The sequence below is a fragment of the Melanotaenia boesemani genome, chromosome 22, assembly GCF_017639745.1.
Source record: "Melanotaenia boesemani isolate fMelBoe1 chromosome 22, fMelBoe1.pri, whole genome shotgun sequence".
NCBI lineage: Eukaryota > Metazoa > Chordata > Actinopteri > Atheriniformes > Melanotaeniidae > Melanotaenia > Melanotaenia boesemani.
The window spans coordinates 7616492-7635511 of NC_055703.1; the positions used below are offsets into that span (position 1 = coordinate 7616492).

General features: G+C 37.7%; 1 protein-coding gene across 1 annotated transcript; it reads left to right on the forward strand.

Annotated features, from left to right (window-relative positions):
- Nucleotides 1-11137: 11137 nt before the first annotated feature.
- Nucleotides 11138-17733, forward strand: brms1lb (BRMS1 like transcriptional repressor b). The gene is made up of 10 exons (XM_041976399.1): nt 11138-11412; nt 11631-11721; nt 11894-12021; nt 12108-12187; nt 14034-14130; nt 14404-14493; nt 14633-14697; nt 14777-14816; nt 15006-15135; nt 17476-17733. Exons 1-10 carry the CDS (start codon nt 11277-11279, stop codon nt 17591-17593), a joined length of 975 nt encoding a protein of 324 aa, XP_041832333.1. The 5' UTR covers nt 11138-11276; the 3' UTR covers nt 17594-17733.
- The last annotated feature ends 1287 nt before the right edge of the window (nt 17734-19020 follow it).

Consider the following 19020-nt stretch of genomic DNA (forward strand, 5'->3'; position numbering starts at 1 on the left):
TTACATGCTGTTGGTATTATGTCATATATCAGGTGTGTTTAATAGTCACAGTAAGGAGACAAAAAGTGAGCATTTTTTTCTTTGTTCTTGTGACCTTTTTCAATTATTGTATTCAGGATGTTAAGAAAAGTTCAGGAAAATTACAGCTTGAATGTAAAGAAGAGCTCAAACAGATTCCCATACCTGTGGCATACGATGGCCATGACTCTCTCTCTCGCTTTCTCTCTCTCTCTTTCTCCATATGCACTAGAGTCTGAAAAACTTATGACAGATGTTTGAGATTTTGTGTGTTGATTTACACTTTCAAAGTAGGGTGAAAACCTTTGTGATCCTCCCCTTTGATGCTTTGGTTTCATGCTGAATGTACAAATGCATATTTTTTCGGGGAAACGTAGGTGTTTTTCAGAGAAGGGGTAATACTTCTATTTCCTACTCCAGGCATTCCCACGTTGCAAGATATACTGTATACACACTCAGACACACACAAAAACGCGGACAATTGAATTCCTTTAAAAAAATTTTGTCCTACTGCCCTATGTGCCATATAGAGGTGACATTATATTAAGTTGTATTGAGGTCCAGGAGCACGAACATTATTATTTATTTATTTTTTTTCTTTAATGCTTCCTGCATGTGTGAAATTTGCTATACAATGTGTGGCATCAGTCTCCTTTACTGCCACAAACTAGCTGCTGAAACTGAAACAGATGGTAAAGCTGAATATGTAAAATTGTTCATCTTCACACAAATGTTATTTCCAAAACCATTATGAGTGTTTTCAACATGTTTTTGAGCTGAAAAATCATGTCCTACATATGCAGATATCAAGTAAGTAATCCCACTGAAAAACTTGCCTCAAAAATAGTACATCAGACATTAAAAAAGAAGTCAGTTGCCATCAATTTAAGGTGGTCTAGCACTAAGTTCAAGCTGACTAATTTTATTAACATTCATTCCAATTAAAATAAAAATATAATCCTCAGTATGATTCAAAAACTTACTATAGTCCACGGAGTTATACTGTATGGCTGCTTTGATTCAGATTTTGTATGTTCTGGCATTATACAGATTGCTGTTAAACTTACATTATAAAACATGTACACTAACTAGGCACTTTATTAGATCCACCTGTTTAATTGGCTGTTAGCACAAATATCTAATCAGGCAGCAATTCAGTACCATTAGTCATGTAAACATGGTCAAGACGACTTATTGAAGTTCAAACCGATCATCAGAATGATGAAGAAAGAAGATTTAAGTGAAAATGAAAGGAGAATGGACAGACTGGTTGGAGATCATAGAAAGGCAACAGGAACTCAAATGAACACTGGTTCCAATGAAAGTATGCAGAACAGCATCTCTGAACAGACAACATCTCCAACCTTGAAGCAGATGGGCTACAGCAGCAGAAGACCCCACCGGGTGCCTCCTGTCAGCTAAGAACGGGAAACTGAGGCTACAATTCACACACACTCACCAACACTGGACGATAGAAGATTGAGAAACATTGCTGTTCTGATGAGTCTCCATTTCAGCTCCACATTCAGATGGTAGGTTTAGAATTTGGTGGAAAAAACATGAAAGCATAGATCCACCCTGTCTTGTATCAACGGTTTGGGCTGGTAATGGTGGTATGTTGGTGTGGGGAATATTTTATTGGCACACTCTGAGCACATTGGTACGAAGTGAGTATTATTTCAACACGAAAGCCTGTCTGAGTATTGCCTGTTGGCTACTTCCAGCAGGATAATGCACTGTGTCACAAAGCTCAGATGGTCTCCAACTACTTTCTAGAACATGACAATGAGTTCACTGGACTCCAACGGTCTCCACAGTCGATCTCTGTCCACTAGAGCAGCTTTGGGATGTGGTGGAACGGGAGATTCTCATCATGGATGCAGCCCACAGATTTGCAGATCATGTCAATAAGGAGCATTTCCAACACCTCATTGAATCTATGACACCAAGAATTAAGGCAATCATGACAGCACAAGGGTGTCCAACTTTAGCAAGTTTCTTGCAAGGTAAACCTAATAAAGTGGCCAGTGAGTGTATGTAAAACAAAGATGAGCACAAGGGCTCCAAAAACTAGGGTTCCAATAGGATCTGGTTTAAAAAGCATCAGGTTCTCCCATGAACTAGTCAATAATGAGCTCCTTTCAACTGCAATATGCAATATGATTATTCTGGATTATGTTTGGTTATTCATTGAAATGAAAAATCATCTTTTTTTCATGCAGGTTTCATGACGATGAACATGACTGGATACATGTTTGTACAGAAGACAAAGCCATAGTTGACAGTCACAAGACTACAAAATATGAAGCTGTTCATAGCACCTCAAACCATTCGATGGCAGGAATATTTTAGGAATCCTACATTTTCTAATGTATATTTGATTCAAGATTTCTTAACAGCCACTATACAAAGTATGGCAAACTTTCATGTGGCTTACCGATGATATATTTAGTCATATAACCAATCCAAGGTAAAGATGTAATAAATTCCAGCTGCTGTAGTACACAAAATTGTCACAATAGTTAAGTGAGTAATTGTATGGCCTAATATACATATGTCAGTAACATTTTATTTGAGTTGCACAGACTGATACTCAAGCATGTACCCCTTTAAAATGGATCTAGCTGGTGCTGCTATCAGGGTCTCTGCCAGCTTATTCTATCAGTGGCTCACTGTAGATTACAACACTGAAACATAAGTCCTCTTATTTATTTTTATATAACTCACCTTTCAGATATATCTTTTAACATGTTGATTTTCTTTTTCTAAAATTTTAAAGTTATAAGTTTAGGCCCTGAACTTGAGATATTGTAAAGTAGCAGCTCTGGAAACTTGCATCAGTACTGCTCACATGAAGTTATGCCAACAGCTAATTAGCTTAGCTCAGCTTAAAGGTTGGAAATAGAGGAAGCCGCAATCCCCAATTGTCCAAAAACTGCTCACACAACATTCATGGTTTGTTGTTATTGGTTGCAAGACTAACAGCGGAATTTCCAAGGAGAAATTGTACACAGTTGATAAAACATTTCAGCATGTGATAAAATAACTTCTTGTTTTTAAAGGTTTTCATATTTACCATCTGATAATCAGCTTTAACAAATTTTGACTTATTGCTTATTGCTACTCCCCATTTCAATGTGTAACGCTACACTCATGTCTGAACATGCTTACTCTCACTATATAATATTGGTTTGCTTCACTTGGACTTCAAAGTTAACATTTCTAAAATCGGTTAAGAAAATTTCAACTATAATGCCACATTGAGGATTTCTGTTTCTGGAATTTAACTTAGAGGATCCTCACCAATACTTTATGTATGAACAGTGGTGAAAGAAGTATTCTGTTAATTAGAATTTCTATTGTTGCAGTTTAAGCTAACAATGGCAATACGGATGCTGGCCAATCTGATTAGCAAACCATAATGATTTTTAAACTTGTATTCTTGTATTAATCTTTTATGTTACAACATTTTTATCACGACTTTTGGTTTACAGAGAAATATGCAAGAAGAGCAAACAGATATGTAATCTTCTCTGTAAACTCTTAGCAAGAAAGCTAACAAGCTAACTTTTAAAAATGCATATGTCATAGTTTAAGGAGCTAATTAAAGATGAGAACAATATGATTGCAGTAATTCAGGCTTCAGAATCATAAAATGTAATGCATCTAGTAACCAAAATGGATTTAAAAGGTATAAAATGTTCCAATAACTTTTCACAGTGATGACCAGAGGAGGAATGCTATTAGGAGACTTTATAAACACTGTGCTTTGACCCAATTTGGCTATGTACCTTGACTGAAGCAAGAGTTGTGAGGGCTGCAGTGGTTTAAAGGAGATTAGGTAAATATCAGACTGACTTTAAAAAAGGGGCTGCAGCAGAAGGCCTCTCAAGAACATCACCAGGAAAATGTATTATTTCATTTGAACTCATAACATTGCAATAATGTCAAATCTAAAAATAAAAGGAGACATTGCCTGTGTAAGCAAGTATGAGCTGAGGTCATAGATTTACATTAATTACATAATATTATCACAGAGCTGACTGTCATGTGAGTACACACACAGAGTTAAATTAAGGAAAGAAGTCATTTTTCCAGTGGACATCTTTAGTACAGTGAAGTAATACAGTTTTAAATAGATGAGGGAGTTGAACATAAACGGTGATTCAATTTTCTTCTCGTTTTATATTTTTTTATACTTTATATACCAGCACTGTATTATAAAAGACCATGAGAAATAGTATTACGCGTATTGTGGAATAACCACAATGACAGCTCAGACTTTCTGAAAACCGGTTGTACTGTCCTCAATACATATTAGACCAGCAAAATTTCCAAACAAGGCGTGTGAAAAGGGATGTGACTGGCAGCCAGCCACGCACCACGGAAACAGTGTGGCAACAAGATACTGCAAATCATCTGAGCAAAATTTAAGTATTCTCATAGGCATTTTTAAACTCTGATGATGTTTGGAGGCATGTGAGTTTCGGGTAAAATTCCAGTTTCCTGCAAGATATACTTTATCATAAGTCAGTGAATCCTGGCCTTTTACAGCTGGGGTCCACACCTGATTTAATCTAACCTGAACATGTAGAACAAAGTATACATAAAACATCCTAATACTTTTGATATTTGACCTCCTTTAGCAAGGCAAGGCAAGGCTAGTATATTTGTATAGCACATTTCATGTAAAAGACTATTCAAAGTGCTTTACAAAGAAACATTAAAAACATTATGGCTGTTTGCAGCATTAAAAAGTGACTTTAAAAAGTAAATTGATTGACTAAATAGAGACAGAGAAAGATCAAATAAGATGAAATGCAAGAAATAAGATTTACAATGTGAGGATATAATAGTTGTTTTAATAAAAAGTGGCAAGTAGAAAAGGTTTTAACTTTGATTTAAAGCAGCTGCATTTCAGCAGACCTGCAGTTTTCTGGGAGTTTGTTCCACATGTGAGGAGCATAAATACTGAACGCTGCATCTCCATGTTTAATTCTGACGCTGGGAACAGAAAGTAGACTTGACCCTGATGACCTGAGGGATCTGGTTGGTTCACAACAAACCAGAAGATCCTGAATGTATTTTGGCCCTAAACAATTCAGGTCTTTGTAAACAAACAGCAGGATTTTGAAGTCAATCCTTTGACAAACAGGAAGCCAGTGTAAAGATCTGAGGACTGGAGTTATATAATCCACTTGGTCTTGGTGAGGACTTGAGCTGCAGCGTTCTGGACTAACTGCAGATGGACTTTTTAGGGAGACCTGTAAGGACAGCGTAACAGTAATGTAGTCTACTGAAGATAAATGCATGGACAAGTTTTTGTACATACTGTTGAGACAGCAGTTTTTTAATCCTCCATATGTTCTTACATAAGTGATAATAGGCTGACTTTACACCTGTCTTAATGTTATGCTGAAATTCAGGTCTGAGTCTTTGACTCCTCCCAGATTTCTGGCATGGGTGTTGGTTTTTAACATTATTGTTTGTATGTGAGTGCTGACTTTTAATCTTTCTTTCTTTGCTTCAAAAACGGTCATTTCAGTTTTGTCTTCATTTAACCAAGGGAAGGTCCAGCACATTCAATTCTTAGTTTGATTAATGCATTTGATCATTGTTGGGATCAGGCTACAGTCTCCTGGTGAAATGGTTATATAGATTTGTGCATCATCAGCATAATTACGGTAACATATTTTGTTGTTTTTCATAATTTGAGCGAGTGGGAGCGCATAGATGTTGAACAGCTGGAGCCTTTTGGAACTCCACAGGTTATTTTAGTTTACTCAGATTTATAGTTACCTTTAGACACAAAATAGTCCCTGTCTTTTAGATAGAACTTACACAAGTTAACTGCGGTGGCAGAAAGTCCTACCCAGTTTTTCAGCTGGTCTAGTAGCATGTTATGGTTGACCTTGTCAAATGCAGCACTGACGAATTTTTTTAGTTGCTGAAAGACAGTTATCTCTGTCATTTTACTAAGAATGGGGAGGTTTGATAGCCGCTCATAAATGATGAATCTAAGTTGTTCTTTTTCAGGAGTGACTTGGTGTCAGCTGTTTTTAGGGTCAGAGAGAAGACACCTGAGTTGATATGGGAGGGAGGGATTATTGCACTTATATAGTACAGCTCAAATTATATCCTCCTGACTACCAGAAAAAAATTGTTTAATCAATATTTTTTTTTATTCCCCCTGTTTGAAGGGTAATGAGAAAACTCTGACAATGAAACTCGTTCTTCTTAATTGAAAAATACAGAACAAAATTCAGGAAATAGCTACAAATGTCCACTACAGAAGACAATTCTCAAACTCTTAAATGTTATGGTAAAATGTTGTTATATTCATTTAGAAAATGGTTTAATGTGTTCTCAAGAGATATCATAAAGAAATATTACAATAATACTTCAGGACTACATTTGCACAAAAAGAAGTTATGCACTTACTTTTCCTCTTCTTATGAAATGTGATTGTGGTAATGAATGCCATTTTCCTTGAAGGAAAACAGGATGTTCCCAAAGCCCCACCCCTATAAATGTGGTACCATTCAAAAGCCCTGGATGTCCTTTTTAGAGAACAAAATGAGTGGGTTTAATAGCATGCAGGGGGATGGAGATATTCAGGTTTACAAATGTCCTCCACAGAGGACAAATTTATACTACTGGTAGTCAGGAGGATATTTAAGGAAGGAGACATGGATTTAGAGATAACTTAGAAGAGCCGGCAAGAATTATATAAGGGTACAGGTCTACCTTTTCACAATTATATATTTAATCCAGAGTTCAAAGGGTTTATCATCACAGAAGTTAACCAACAGAAAAATTACAGTTAAATTCCACTGACTGACCATTGCCACTAATTGACTGCACACATTTCTTAAAAACAGGACTCTGCTGTCAAAATCTTGAACAAAATTCATGGTTTGCAAAGAGTTCCAAAAAGTCTTGCACTCAAATCAAAAGACTGGACACATTGTTGGCTCACGTGAATACATTTATCACTCATAGCACACGCTATGGTGAACACTAGTAGGCAGAATTCATACACTTCTCCCACACAGCTGTTACAATTTACACAACAGGTCAAAGCTTAAAAAGTGTTTTGCTCATGAACTGCACACTATAAAAACAGCTGGTAAACAGCATTAATGGAACAAAATGGATGTCAAAGGAGCAAGAGGTCATGTTAGAAGGAGAGGATGTGGATATGGACGACCCAGACCCAGACCACAGTAAGAACCAGCCCTTAACCCTGGTCCAGAACCAGATCCCAGACCTGCTCTTGGTCCAGAATCCAGTCCGGCCAATGCATCTTCTCCAGGACCACAACCCAGACAAAGGCCAAAACCTAGATGGAGAAAACAACCCAGGCAAAGAAGCAGAATTTCAGATTAAATTTGTGGCTGTCATTCATAATGTCCTGGGACATGGAATGACAGTGAAAGAAGCAGGACAAAGATTAACACCCAACCTGAGCAGATGCACCGTGGGATCCATTATTCAAAGATTTAAAGAGGACATCAATTATATGCTGTAACTCAAATATACACCTACTCTACAGGAGATTTATTATGTTTTACTGTAATGTTCTTTTGTTTTGTAGAGTTGTAAGTGTTGTGGCAGAAAGACTGCCTTTATTTAACCAACAGCAAGAGGCTGTGATTGTGGTTGCAAAACAATGCAATAAAACTCTGTGAAATCCAGCAACGGAAAATCCAAGATAACAACAATTTCAGAGGAATCAACAATGCAAGCCTCTCCACCGTTGATCGAGTTCTGAAGAAAAACAAGGTCAGCCTGAAGCTATCAGACCCTCAAATACTGCAGTGTCATCCTTTCCAGACCTGCACTATTCTCTGGTCAATCTTTCAAACTGAGCTGATGGTCAAGGGTTGTGCATAAAGTAGATTGTCTCAGGTTTATTCTGGTTTATTTTGCTTGGTATGTAAATCTATTTGTCACTCTAGTGACATGTCTAAACTGTAACAATATGAGCTTTCAGAAATATTCTGAGAATACTGTAAAAAGTCAAATGCAGATTTTTTTTCCACTACTGCTAGTAAAATTACAGTAAGTATACATGACTGATTTTTTTTGTTGTTTGTTTATTCCATAGTTTTTCAACTAAAAATCTTGCATACTGTACTGTGTACATACATATTTGAAGAGATTATAACTGGTTTGATCCCATTAAGGACATTTCGCTTCTATTTCAGGATCCAGCATTTTTATGTAAGTTTATTTTTATTTTGTATAGTACAGTCACACACTGTAATGGTCCTCTCTGGTCAGTTAATATGATGTATTTGTAATTAAGTTGTCTTTGAGGAATGTATGATTTTTTTGTACTTTATGTGAACACAGTGAGAGAACTGTGTTTTGTAGTTTGCAGTGTGATAATTTGGGAAACAAGTTTACATTTTGACAAAGAACGCTTTTGAATCAAGAGTTCAGTGCTTTGAGAATTGTGTCCTAATAAAGAAAATTGTGTGCAGTGTTTTTGGAAATGTGTGCCATTTTTCAGGAGCAGTGTCCTACCTATGGAGAAAAACTAATGCGAACGAAATCTGATTTTGCAGTGTGGCCAGCAGAGGATGCTGTGCATGTGGCTCCAGCTATAAATAAATGTTACTATTAACAGGCGTTAATGAAATGAAAAAGCTTCTTTGGTAAAAAGGAGCTCAGGTTCCTTCAGATCACTTATTTGGAAGAGCTCATATTGAGCAGTGAAACACAAAATGGAATTTTATTAAAATACACATAGCAGAGTGATGTTTTGAGATAAATGATGCTGCAGAGTGTAATCCTGGCAGAATGCAGGACAATCAAGTTATTCAAAAACTTTTCCACAGAGCCACTTTTTTTTTTTTAATTTCTTGCATAGAATATCTTTATCTTTTCTAAAATTGTTTAAACTGATTTGGTTTTTTTACCATTTAAACACCAGAGAATGCGTCATACTAACTCAGGAGCCATTGTTTAGCACTAAAGGTCTTTACTGCCCCCAAGTGGTTGAATTTTTAACTGCAGATATATTAATCACTTTGTTCTTCAGGAGCTAGGCTTTCCATACAAATAAGCCCTCGACAAATGACTGGGAAATCTGGATGTTATTGTAATATAAATCATTCTAGGGAAAAAGTATTCATTAGCGAGATAATGACAAAGGAGATATCTGCTTTAGTCTAACTGAGCTATTTGAAGTAAATAAAAGTAAAATGCACAAATCCTAGCAAAAAAAGCAAATTTTCACATATAGCTGACAATAAGTACATTTAATTAGTAAATTTACTCCCAGAAACATTGACTTATCATTGTTTGAATTTAACAATGCATCTTGATTAAATCTGCAGCCCCAAGGGGGCCACAAGCCAGTGTTCTATGAGGGCCGGTCCCAAGCCCGGATAAATGTAGAGGGTTGTGTAAGGAAGGGCTATGATTAAAGTCCATTTTCTATCTATCTATCTATCTATCTAGCTATCTATCTATCTATCTATATATATATATATGTATATATATATATATATATATATATATATATATATATATATATATATATATATATATACAATGTTTGTTTTTTTGCTAGTACTCACCATATATCACATATTATCTCTTGTGGTGCCCCCGCGAAAAAAAACAATTATTGCTGATTAGTTACTGGATTTAAAAAAGCTCATATCACGTTATTCAACATGTTATCAACCATTTTATTTAGGGTTTCTACTATAATCACTTGTTGTAGTATATATATATATATATATATAAACTCTTCTAACTTTAGTTTGAAACTCTTTGTTTTAGCTCTGGTCTCTTTAAGATATCCATTCGAGAAGGCTTATTCAGCTCTCATTGGTCAGACACATGTAAAAATCTTTAATTATGATGTCATTAAGTGAAGGAAAAAAATTATGAACTACAAACAAGGTGTTTCAGAAATATCAGAAGCAGTGACTCAGGTATGAGAAAATAACTCCTATTTGTATGAACTTTGTAACTCTGGAGGACTTTTGACTCTACAAAAAGCTATTTAACACGCTGAATGTAATGGAAAAATACATAAAGCATAATATATTTTTAAAATCTAACAAGACATTTGTTGACTTAAAGCGGTTGAAGTGCTGTTGTTGTTTTTCAGTAAAAGAAAGTACACCTATTTAATTTCAGCTGTCCATCACAATGCAAGACAATACCACATCTCCAGCCTCCACTCATTCTTCAGCCTGTCAATCACTGCTGCACCAGTCAGTGAGAAAAGAGAGGAATCAAGTAGGAGGCTCTAACCCCAGGGTGCATGATGCCTCTGTCACGCAGCAGGTGGAAGTTCTGAAACACTTTTGAAATGTTTTTTTTGCAGCTGCACAGTGTGCTTCAACTGTCATTCATGACTCAGCTGTCAGCTCGTATGATTCTGCCTGTCTATGTGTTCAGCAATGCACCTCCACCCCCCCTGCAGTTTGAAGGTACTCCTGCACATTTAATAATATATAATGCAACAGTTGATATTTTCACATGTTTTGCTGTAAGAACCAATTTCCTGGTTTTCAGCATAAATATTTATTTAGATACCAGTAAGTGTAATTAATTAAAGGAGAAAAGCAACATTGTTAAGTCCTTATAATGTAACAAAAGCCTAAATATAGACAGTAGTGACAATTTTATTGGGGCTTAAAAAGCCTTTATAAAGAGTTTCATTTAAACTAATGCTCGTGATTGGTTTTTTTTTAAGGGGGCATTGTGAGAGTAAAGATTAAGAATAAAGAAAAAAAATAAAATCTAGAATAAAATCAAAGAGAAAAAAGAAACTAGAACAGCTGTAATTATTAAACATAATTTCCTAATACACGTTCAGGTTTTGGTGATTTAGTTTAATGTACAGTAGTGTGTGAAAAAAATAATAAATACTTTTTTTTTTTTTTTTACCTATGTGATTAATTTAAATGGATTTCATAAGCTAAAGTAAATTAAAAACATAAAATAACTTGGTATACAAATGTACGTTTCAGGCGTTTACAAGGAGCCTAAAAAACTACAAGTCCCTAAAACTTTTCGGTCGCTACGATGTTTATATGCGAATATTTGATTGGCCAATCTTAGTAAAGCTTTACATGATTGGCTGACTCCGACCCAGTTTGTGTGTCTGGCTGGTAGGTGCGGGCTGGCTAACCGGCTAGCTGTCTGAGCCGTGATTGCCTCTTTCTTGGGGCTAAACATAAAGGTACGGGCGTGCCACGCCGTTAACCCCGGCTCATTTGATAGTCGTAATGCCAGTCCACTCACGGGAGAAGAAAGAAAGTAACCACGAAGAAATGGAGGTGGATTTTCCCGAGCAAGACGGCAGCAGCACAGACGAGGAGGACACCGTTAGCTCGTCCGTGTCTGAAGATGGAGACAGCTCGGGTAGGAGAAACAGGCCTTCACCATCAACCAACTTGTAAAACATTGAGACATATATATCTGCTATATATAGGTTTAGCGAAATATGTGGCTTGTGATTAGAGTTAACCAACAGTTCAAAGAGACAGCTCGTATATTGTATGGGGTGGTAATGGTGGGGACTAGAGAGAAAACAGATGATAGGAAATAATGTCACACCTGTGATGTCTTGATGTGAACAGAGATGGATGATGAGGACTGCGAGAGGAGGAGGATGGAGTGCCTGGATGAGATGACAACACTCGAGAAACAATTCACTGACTTGAAGGAGCAGTAAGTTATCTTTTAAAGACTCCCTTCATCTGCTCATGTCAAATGATCTGAGGTTAGAGACTGTGGGATGCTTGACATCTCCTGGTTATTTGTGATACTCACACACTACACTTCCAACAAACTCTCAGACTGGGCTCATGTATTAATCTGCTTTGTTTCTATGTCGCATTAGGTTGTATAAGGAGCGTCTCAGCCAGGTGGACATTAAACTGCAGGAGGTGATGGCTGGCTGTGCCCAAGAGTACCTGGAACCCTTGGCCAACCTACAGGAAAACATGCAGATCAGGACCAAAGTGGCTGGTGAGCTGGACTTTTTATTGGTTTTAGAGATCATACCTCTGGTAACAGTCTTATCTGAAAAGTGTTTTTTTCTCTCTTTTTGTCAGGGATCTACAGGGAGCTGTGTCTTGAGTCCGTGAAGAACAAATATGAGTGTGAAATCCAAGCTGCATGCCAACATTGGGAAGTAAGAGGTCTTTCCTATTCACAATGCACAAACTTCAATTATTTAATTTCATAAAGAAGAAAACGTTGGCTTTTTTCAACCTAAATGGAGTAAATTGAAACCAGAGGTAGCAACATTAGTGGCTTGGAGAAAGTCTGAAATCAGAGTTTTCAATGGCAAGATCACCAAAGTAACTTTGGCTGAGCACATAGATACTCCAAAGAAGTTCAGGCTCAGTTTTTGGATTAAATTGTGTCATCATTTTATTGATTATAAGACAACAAAATGAAATGAAATTGGACAGAATTTGTCACGAAGAACTAAAAGCTGATGTTAATGTGGACTAATCGTGTGATTGTCAAATCACTGACTAAAAGAGTCAGTATCTAAACCAGGGGTGTCTAAAGTCGTCGCTGTCCTGCAGGTTTCAATGTGTCCCTGCTTCAACACATCTGACTCAAATTAAATGGATCCAACAGCCTCGTGGACCAGAGCTGAACACCACTGAGATCTAAACCGTGTTTTCTGTGTTATTATGGAATCATGTCAGGGCTGAGTTTACATCTTATCTGTTAGAAGTTGAATATCTGCTTTTGCAGTTGTCATTACAAACACCAGACATCAATAATTTACACAACTAACAGCTTTCTGGCGTCATCCCTTCTTATTCATACAGTCTGCTCTTTTTTGGAATGATATTCCAGGTGATGGATGTATTTTGCGTAGAAGAAAAATACCATTTTTGTGTGAGCTCACACAGAACCTGAAAAGGGAGTCTGATTTATCTCTGAGTGGAGTGTTGCCAAGCCAGTTAACACAAAGAAAGCCTTGGATGAGACTCTCTGAACATATAAACGTTTATTAATGCATCGTAAAGAAAATTATAGTATTTTTTTTTTACTTATGAACTGTGATTTTAAAAATACATCGATAGCCTCTCATCCAGATGGTTCCCTCTCAGCATCTTCAGGAAATGGAGTTTCTGTTGGGCTTTTCTTTTACCACCATAGTTGTGTTGAGAGACCAGGAGAGGTCCTCAGCTATTTGTCTCCCAAGGAACTTAGAAGCAGACACACCCTGTTGATGTAAAGTGGAGCTTGTTGTGTTTGCTGAAGTTAATAACCATCTGTTTTGTTTTGCTGGTGTTGAGTAGTTAATTGTACTTGGTACACCATCCTTCCAGCTTTGTGCAAGCTGTCTCATTCCTTCTACTAATGAGGTTGATGATTGTGGTGTCATCTCCAATGAGGGTATTGGAGGGGTGTAACGAGTGTACAGGAGAGAACTTGGCACATAGCCCTGAGGGTCAGGGTGAGGATTGAACAGGACCCACTTTAATCATTAGATGAGAGAGCTTTCCTATCTACTTTCATAAAGGATTCCATGTTTTCGCTTTTGGTCTTGTTGTATGATACGGGCAACTCTGTGCCAGTAAAATATTTTTAAGACGGGACGCTCCAAATTACACAATGTAGTGCAACAGCTCTTGTTCCCAGGCTAAGTAAGAATCCAAATCTTTGGCAATAAATGTTGCAGTTGTTTGTAATTTCCTTTTTTTTTCTGATTTAGGATGAATCCTTGTCATTGCACTGTGTATTTAATCTTTCTCCCCACCAGAGTACTTGTGCATGCTAGCTCTTGATGCAGTGGGTGCTGGTTGGACTGCACACTCAACCCCTTAGTGCCTCACATCCACTTTTCTAAGTTCCACCTTTTGCCTCCTCCCAGTGTCATCTCATCAGTTAGCATTTGCAAAGTCTATTTTGACACCTGGAAATGCACCTAAGATTTGATTATTTCTCTAGCTCTTGCCCTTGTTACTGAATTTTTTGAGGCTGACTAGCACATTTTTTTTTCTGTCGTCCAGAGTGAGAAGTTGCTGCTATTTGACACTGTGCAGAGTGAGCTGGAGGAGAAGATAAGAAGACTGGAGGAAGACAGACACAGTATTGACATTACCTCAGGTACCAACCAGCTCTAACAAACTATTATATAAAATATTTTCTTAGATCTGTTTTATTTTTTTTTTAGTTTGTATCAGAACAAAATAGAAAAACCACCTGTTTTGCTTGACAGTGAATCATGTTCAGTACTGTAGATTTGATGCAGAAGATATTAACTAACATTTCAAGTCTTCATTTTGTATCAGTGAAATAGTTAGCATGAAGTAAATATCTTGTGGAAGGAGGTGTTTCCCAGTATTTTCCGTCTCTTAAACTGTCTGCTTTGCTTTCCAGAGTTGTGGAATGATGGATTGCACGCACGGAAAAACAAGAAAAAAGACCCGTTCTGTCCTGTGAAGAAGAAGAAGCCTGTTGTTGTTTCTGATATCCTTTCCCACCGCCCAGCCGTCTACTTGTTCCACCCATCGCTCATCTCCTCCACTATCAGCTCTTCAGTGACATGCCGTTAATTCAGATATTTCCTGCTGCTTTGCTTGTCTTTTTTCCTTAGCCTTTGTTTTACGGCCTTATATCGTTTACATGCTGCAAGATCTGGATATTCTTGAAGACTGGACTGCAATAAGAAAGGTATTTGGATCTGTAGGAAAAGGATACAGTGACTGATGTTCTGGATGTGTTTTGATCTTTTTTTCCCCTCATCTTACAGGCGATGGCATCTCTGGGACCACACCGGGTCAAGGTGGATGGTAAGAGCTCCTCCTCATCCTCGGTTACAGTCAATATCTAGCAAAAGGCAGCAATCGACCCGCTCTCAGACTGGGAGGCTCGATTCGCTGCTTTCTGCGAGAAGCACCGCAGACCACAGCTCTTAAAACATTTTCATGTCATATTCCCTCCATTCAATCCACCTCTTTCTTCTTCTTCTCTGCCTCCAGTCCCAGCTGTGAAGCCTGACAGACATCACCATGTGGCTCGCTCTGAGGATGGGCGACTTTTCTATGACAACCAGTGGTACTGCAGGGGACAGGCCATCTGTATCAACAGGAAGGATGAGTTTCCGACTAGGTGCGTACGGGATGAGGGTTTGTTGAGGATCCATTAAAGCACAATTTATTCCAGTTCAGTTTGAATGTAGATGGTTGTTTTAATCTTTAATCCTTCTTAAAAGTCCAGTCTGCTTTGATTGACAGCTTCTGGGTTCAAAATGACATGTAGGAAAGTTGCTCATATTTTATGTGAGGCGCATTAGACCATTGACAAGGCCTGAGTTATGTAACTGTGTTTTATTGCTAATGTGGAAGGAAAATTGGGACTACAAACAAGGTGTTTTATGATGTGTAGAAGCAGTTTCATCTGTGTAGAGAATAACTTACTTTGTTTCAGACTTAAGGCTGGATCCAATAGATAACTGTAAAAAAAAAAAAAAACAAAAAGACTGAGTCACGTCTAAGTCATGTCACTAAGATGTCTTTACCCTAAATGATTCCTTTTTTCATAGATACCCCTCCTCAAATTCCGTTTTCCTCTCCAGTGTTTCCAGTACTGGTTCAGAACCAGTTCCTTGTTTCAATTCCAGCCCTGAAAAACTGGTGCAACAGCAGCATCAACTCTTATCGGGGGCAGGGGTTGACGGGGCTGTGGAGACCAACCAAACCGCTTAACCGCTTAACACGGTTCCTTTGCTTTTTCAGCTATTTTGAAGTTTTGTAACATTTGTAAACGCTGCCCAAAGTTTCATAGAGCAACAACTTTTCTACAGCTGAATTTATAAAGTAAGTTTTCAGCCATATTTGCAGATGTTGATTTTAAATCCTGCTCAAACTTTGGGTATAAATCCTGTTTGCAGCATTGTTCACAAATGCTGGACTGTGTTTGAAAACCCTGGTGGGGATTGTAAAGGGTCAGTGTACGTCCAGGCAGTTTGGCTTTTTTCCCTGCAGAAGGTGAAAAGCTGGAAAAAAAATAGTTTCTAGTTCCTAAACCTAAATAAAAAATGGGATATTCATCTGAGAACTTTGTTCTCAGAACAACACAGGTTCTAATTTACGTGACTCAGATCTTCCCTCTACTTTATCGCAAGCCGTTTTGAACACGTGCTCAGTTTTTTATGTTTCCATCTACAAGCAAAGATACAGAGCAGTTTGATTGACAGGTAATGGTCTATCCAACAGTTCATGTCACTTGTGACACTTGCTGCTCTTTATTATGAGTCGAAGCTACTCCTTAACTGAATATGAACTATTATTCACAAACACTATTCATTGCATTTTACAGCATTTCTAAACTTTGATGGTGATGTTAAAACATCAGTTTGCTGGTAAAAAGAAACAAACACTATGATCTGTGAAGATTTACCACTTCATGTTCTCTACAGAAATTCAGCTGCGTCAACAGATACAGAGAATTTTTGCAGCGGGCTCATAGCAAGAGCTGCGACATCTTATAAATAATGGAGGGAGGTTTTGTAGTGTGTTGGAAAAGAGGTTTAAAGTGATTTAACATGGCTCTACAGTGGCTCTCTGACTTTGTAAAATGAAACCAGCTTAAGCTTAATTTATTTATTTAAATGATACAAGTTGAACCCAGCAGATATCACAGTCTACGAGTCCGGCCCTCTTCACCTACACCTAGTCAAGCCAGATTCAGCTCTTCCCGAGTCTGGTTCTGCTGGAGGTTTTTCTTTCCACGGTCCCATGTGCTGTTCTCAGGATGGGAACTGAATCAAATGGGAGATTCAAAGCAATCCTATGGTTTCCTTAGCTATGCCATTTTTTCTTTTGAATTGGTTTTAATGACCCAAATTATGTCCTGAACAAATGTGAGTTATATGATCAGTTTAATTCGATTTTAATGGGATTATATTGGATTGATCTTAAAAGTAGCCCTTTAAGATGACTTAATCGTGAATTGTAACTATGCAAATGAACTGAATTTAACTGAATCTACACTAGAGCTGAAAAGGTGACCCAGATACAGAGTTTTGTCCAGTAAACTTTCAGGGATCACTCTTCAGCTCCACCTTCCAAATATGGCCACTTCTGGCTTCTGGCGCTTCTGACAAGACAATGCTGAACATGATGTTTCAAAAGGCCAGTCATGGCTAAACTAAAGTAATTACATTCATTTAATAGTAAAAGTGGACAATAATGCATTGTCTCAGTAAATTATAACATATGTAGGCGCTAGAAAATGGATGTTTTCCACTCATTTGAAGTCATATCGTCCCATCACATATCATTTTAGATGCTGCAGCTCTGGCTATGAACATGTTAGAAATTTCCCCCGTATCGACTACTGCAGCCGAATCCACTTGACTGAAGCGAAGGTTTCCATGCAAATGCACCTTGGTGAAAGCTCCTGCACGCAGCGTTATCCTGTCGGTTTGTGTGTGTGTTTGTCTTGCAGTGCCATCATCACCACCATCAACAACGATGAGGTGTGGTTCAAGCGGCTGGATGGTACCAAATCAAAGCTTTACATCTCCCAGCTGCAGAAAGGCAAATACACTATCAAACACTCATAAAGAAAGGAAAGAAGACAAAATCACACACACCCACATACATCTCTGCTGTGTTTCTTCTTGTCTCTTTTTCCATGTGGTTTCTCTAACATACAGTCAAAAAGCAGACGAATATCACCTGAACCTTGGTGTGTGAGGCGACTACCCCCTCTGTACATATGTGTATGTGTGTTGATGTTATCAACATGGTCACAAAGTGTCATTTTCTCTAAAATGGAGATCTGTGTAAAGTGCTGCTAAGGAAAAAAAAATTTAATAATGAGGGGAAAAACCGGCGCAGAAGCAAACTGTGAAGAGCAAAGCTCAGTCACGTGCCTTTCCGAGACGAGACAACACCTTGGCCGACGGGGGTGTAACGATAAGTCTTGAACTCTAAATGCAGTGAAGCCTTACTCTGTACTGGGTCAGCACCAAGTGGACTGAAGCGGGTCAGTGAGCGCGTGAATGTGTTAGCCTGATGCGGGCACGGACACCAGCAGTGTGTGTTTGGCACAACTTGAATTTCATGCGCGTGCAGGGAGCTTGTTAAATCTGTGTTAGGTTCCCAAAGCAATGTAGTTAAAAAGGAGAGAAAGAGAAGGATGAATCAGTTTGAGTACATGTTGATATTGTGAATATAATGAGATAAAAACTCAGAAAATCCCAGAGTTTAGATTAAATCCACTTTGGGTGCTCTTTATTTGTCCAGCACTACACTTTTAAGTTTAAACTACGGCCTGCACTTAACTAAACTTAAGCATACAGAAACGGGAGCAGCCCTGTATATAGAGACACTGGTGTGTTTTTTTCATGTTGCCATTTGTGTGATGGTGCCTGAACTTAGCTTAGATTAGTCAAATTTCAGTTTAAAAGAAAAACCTCTAAAGCTTTGGCCTAAATTATTATTATCATCTTGCTATCTCACTTTTTGTTACATTTGCAGCATTTTAATAGAATTTATGTTCTTCATTGTCCTTTCTGTCTTTGCTCTTTCCTCTTAATCGTCATTGTCTTTCTTATTGCGCTACTATTCCTGAATCCTGACATCTCAATGCAAAAAAATAGAGCAAGAATTCATTTTTGTATGTGCAACTGTCTAATCAACTTATCCAAGTGTAAATGATACTTTATATTTTTAGCTTTGTGCACATATAAACTACTACCTGCCAACAGTATTGTAAAGAAAAGTGTTTGCAGTGTATATCAAGAAGAAAAAAAATTGTATGCAAAGCCTTACTGGCGTCTGCTGGGGAGAACTTTTGATAGAAAGTCTTGTCATTTCTACCTTTTTTTTTTTTATCTTTTTATGCATCATGCTTCCTTTTACACACATGTGGAAATAAAACCTGACATTTGTTCCAATTCATTTAGAAGTGATTTGAGATTGTATTTGTATGTTTTGAAGAGAGAATATTCTGCACACGCCACACTTCATTTATCTTTATACCAAG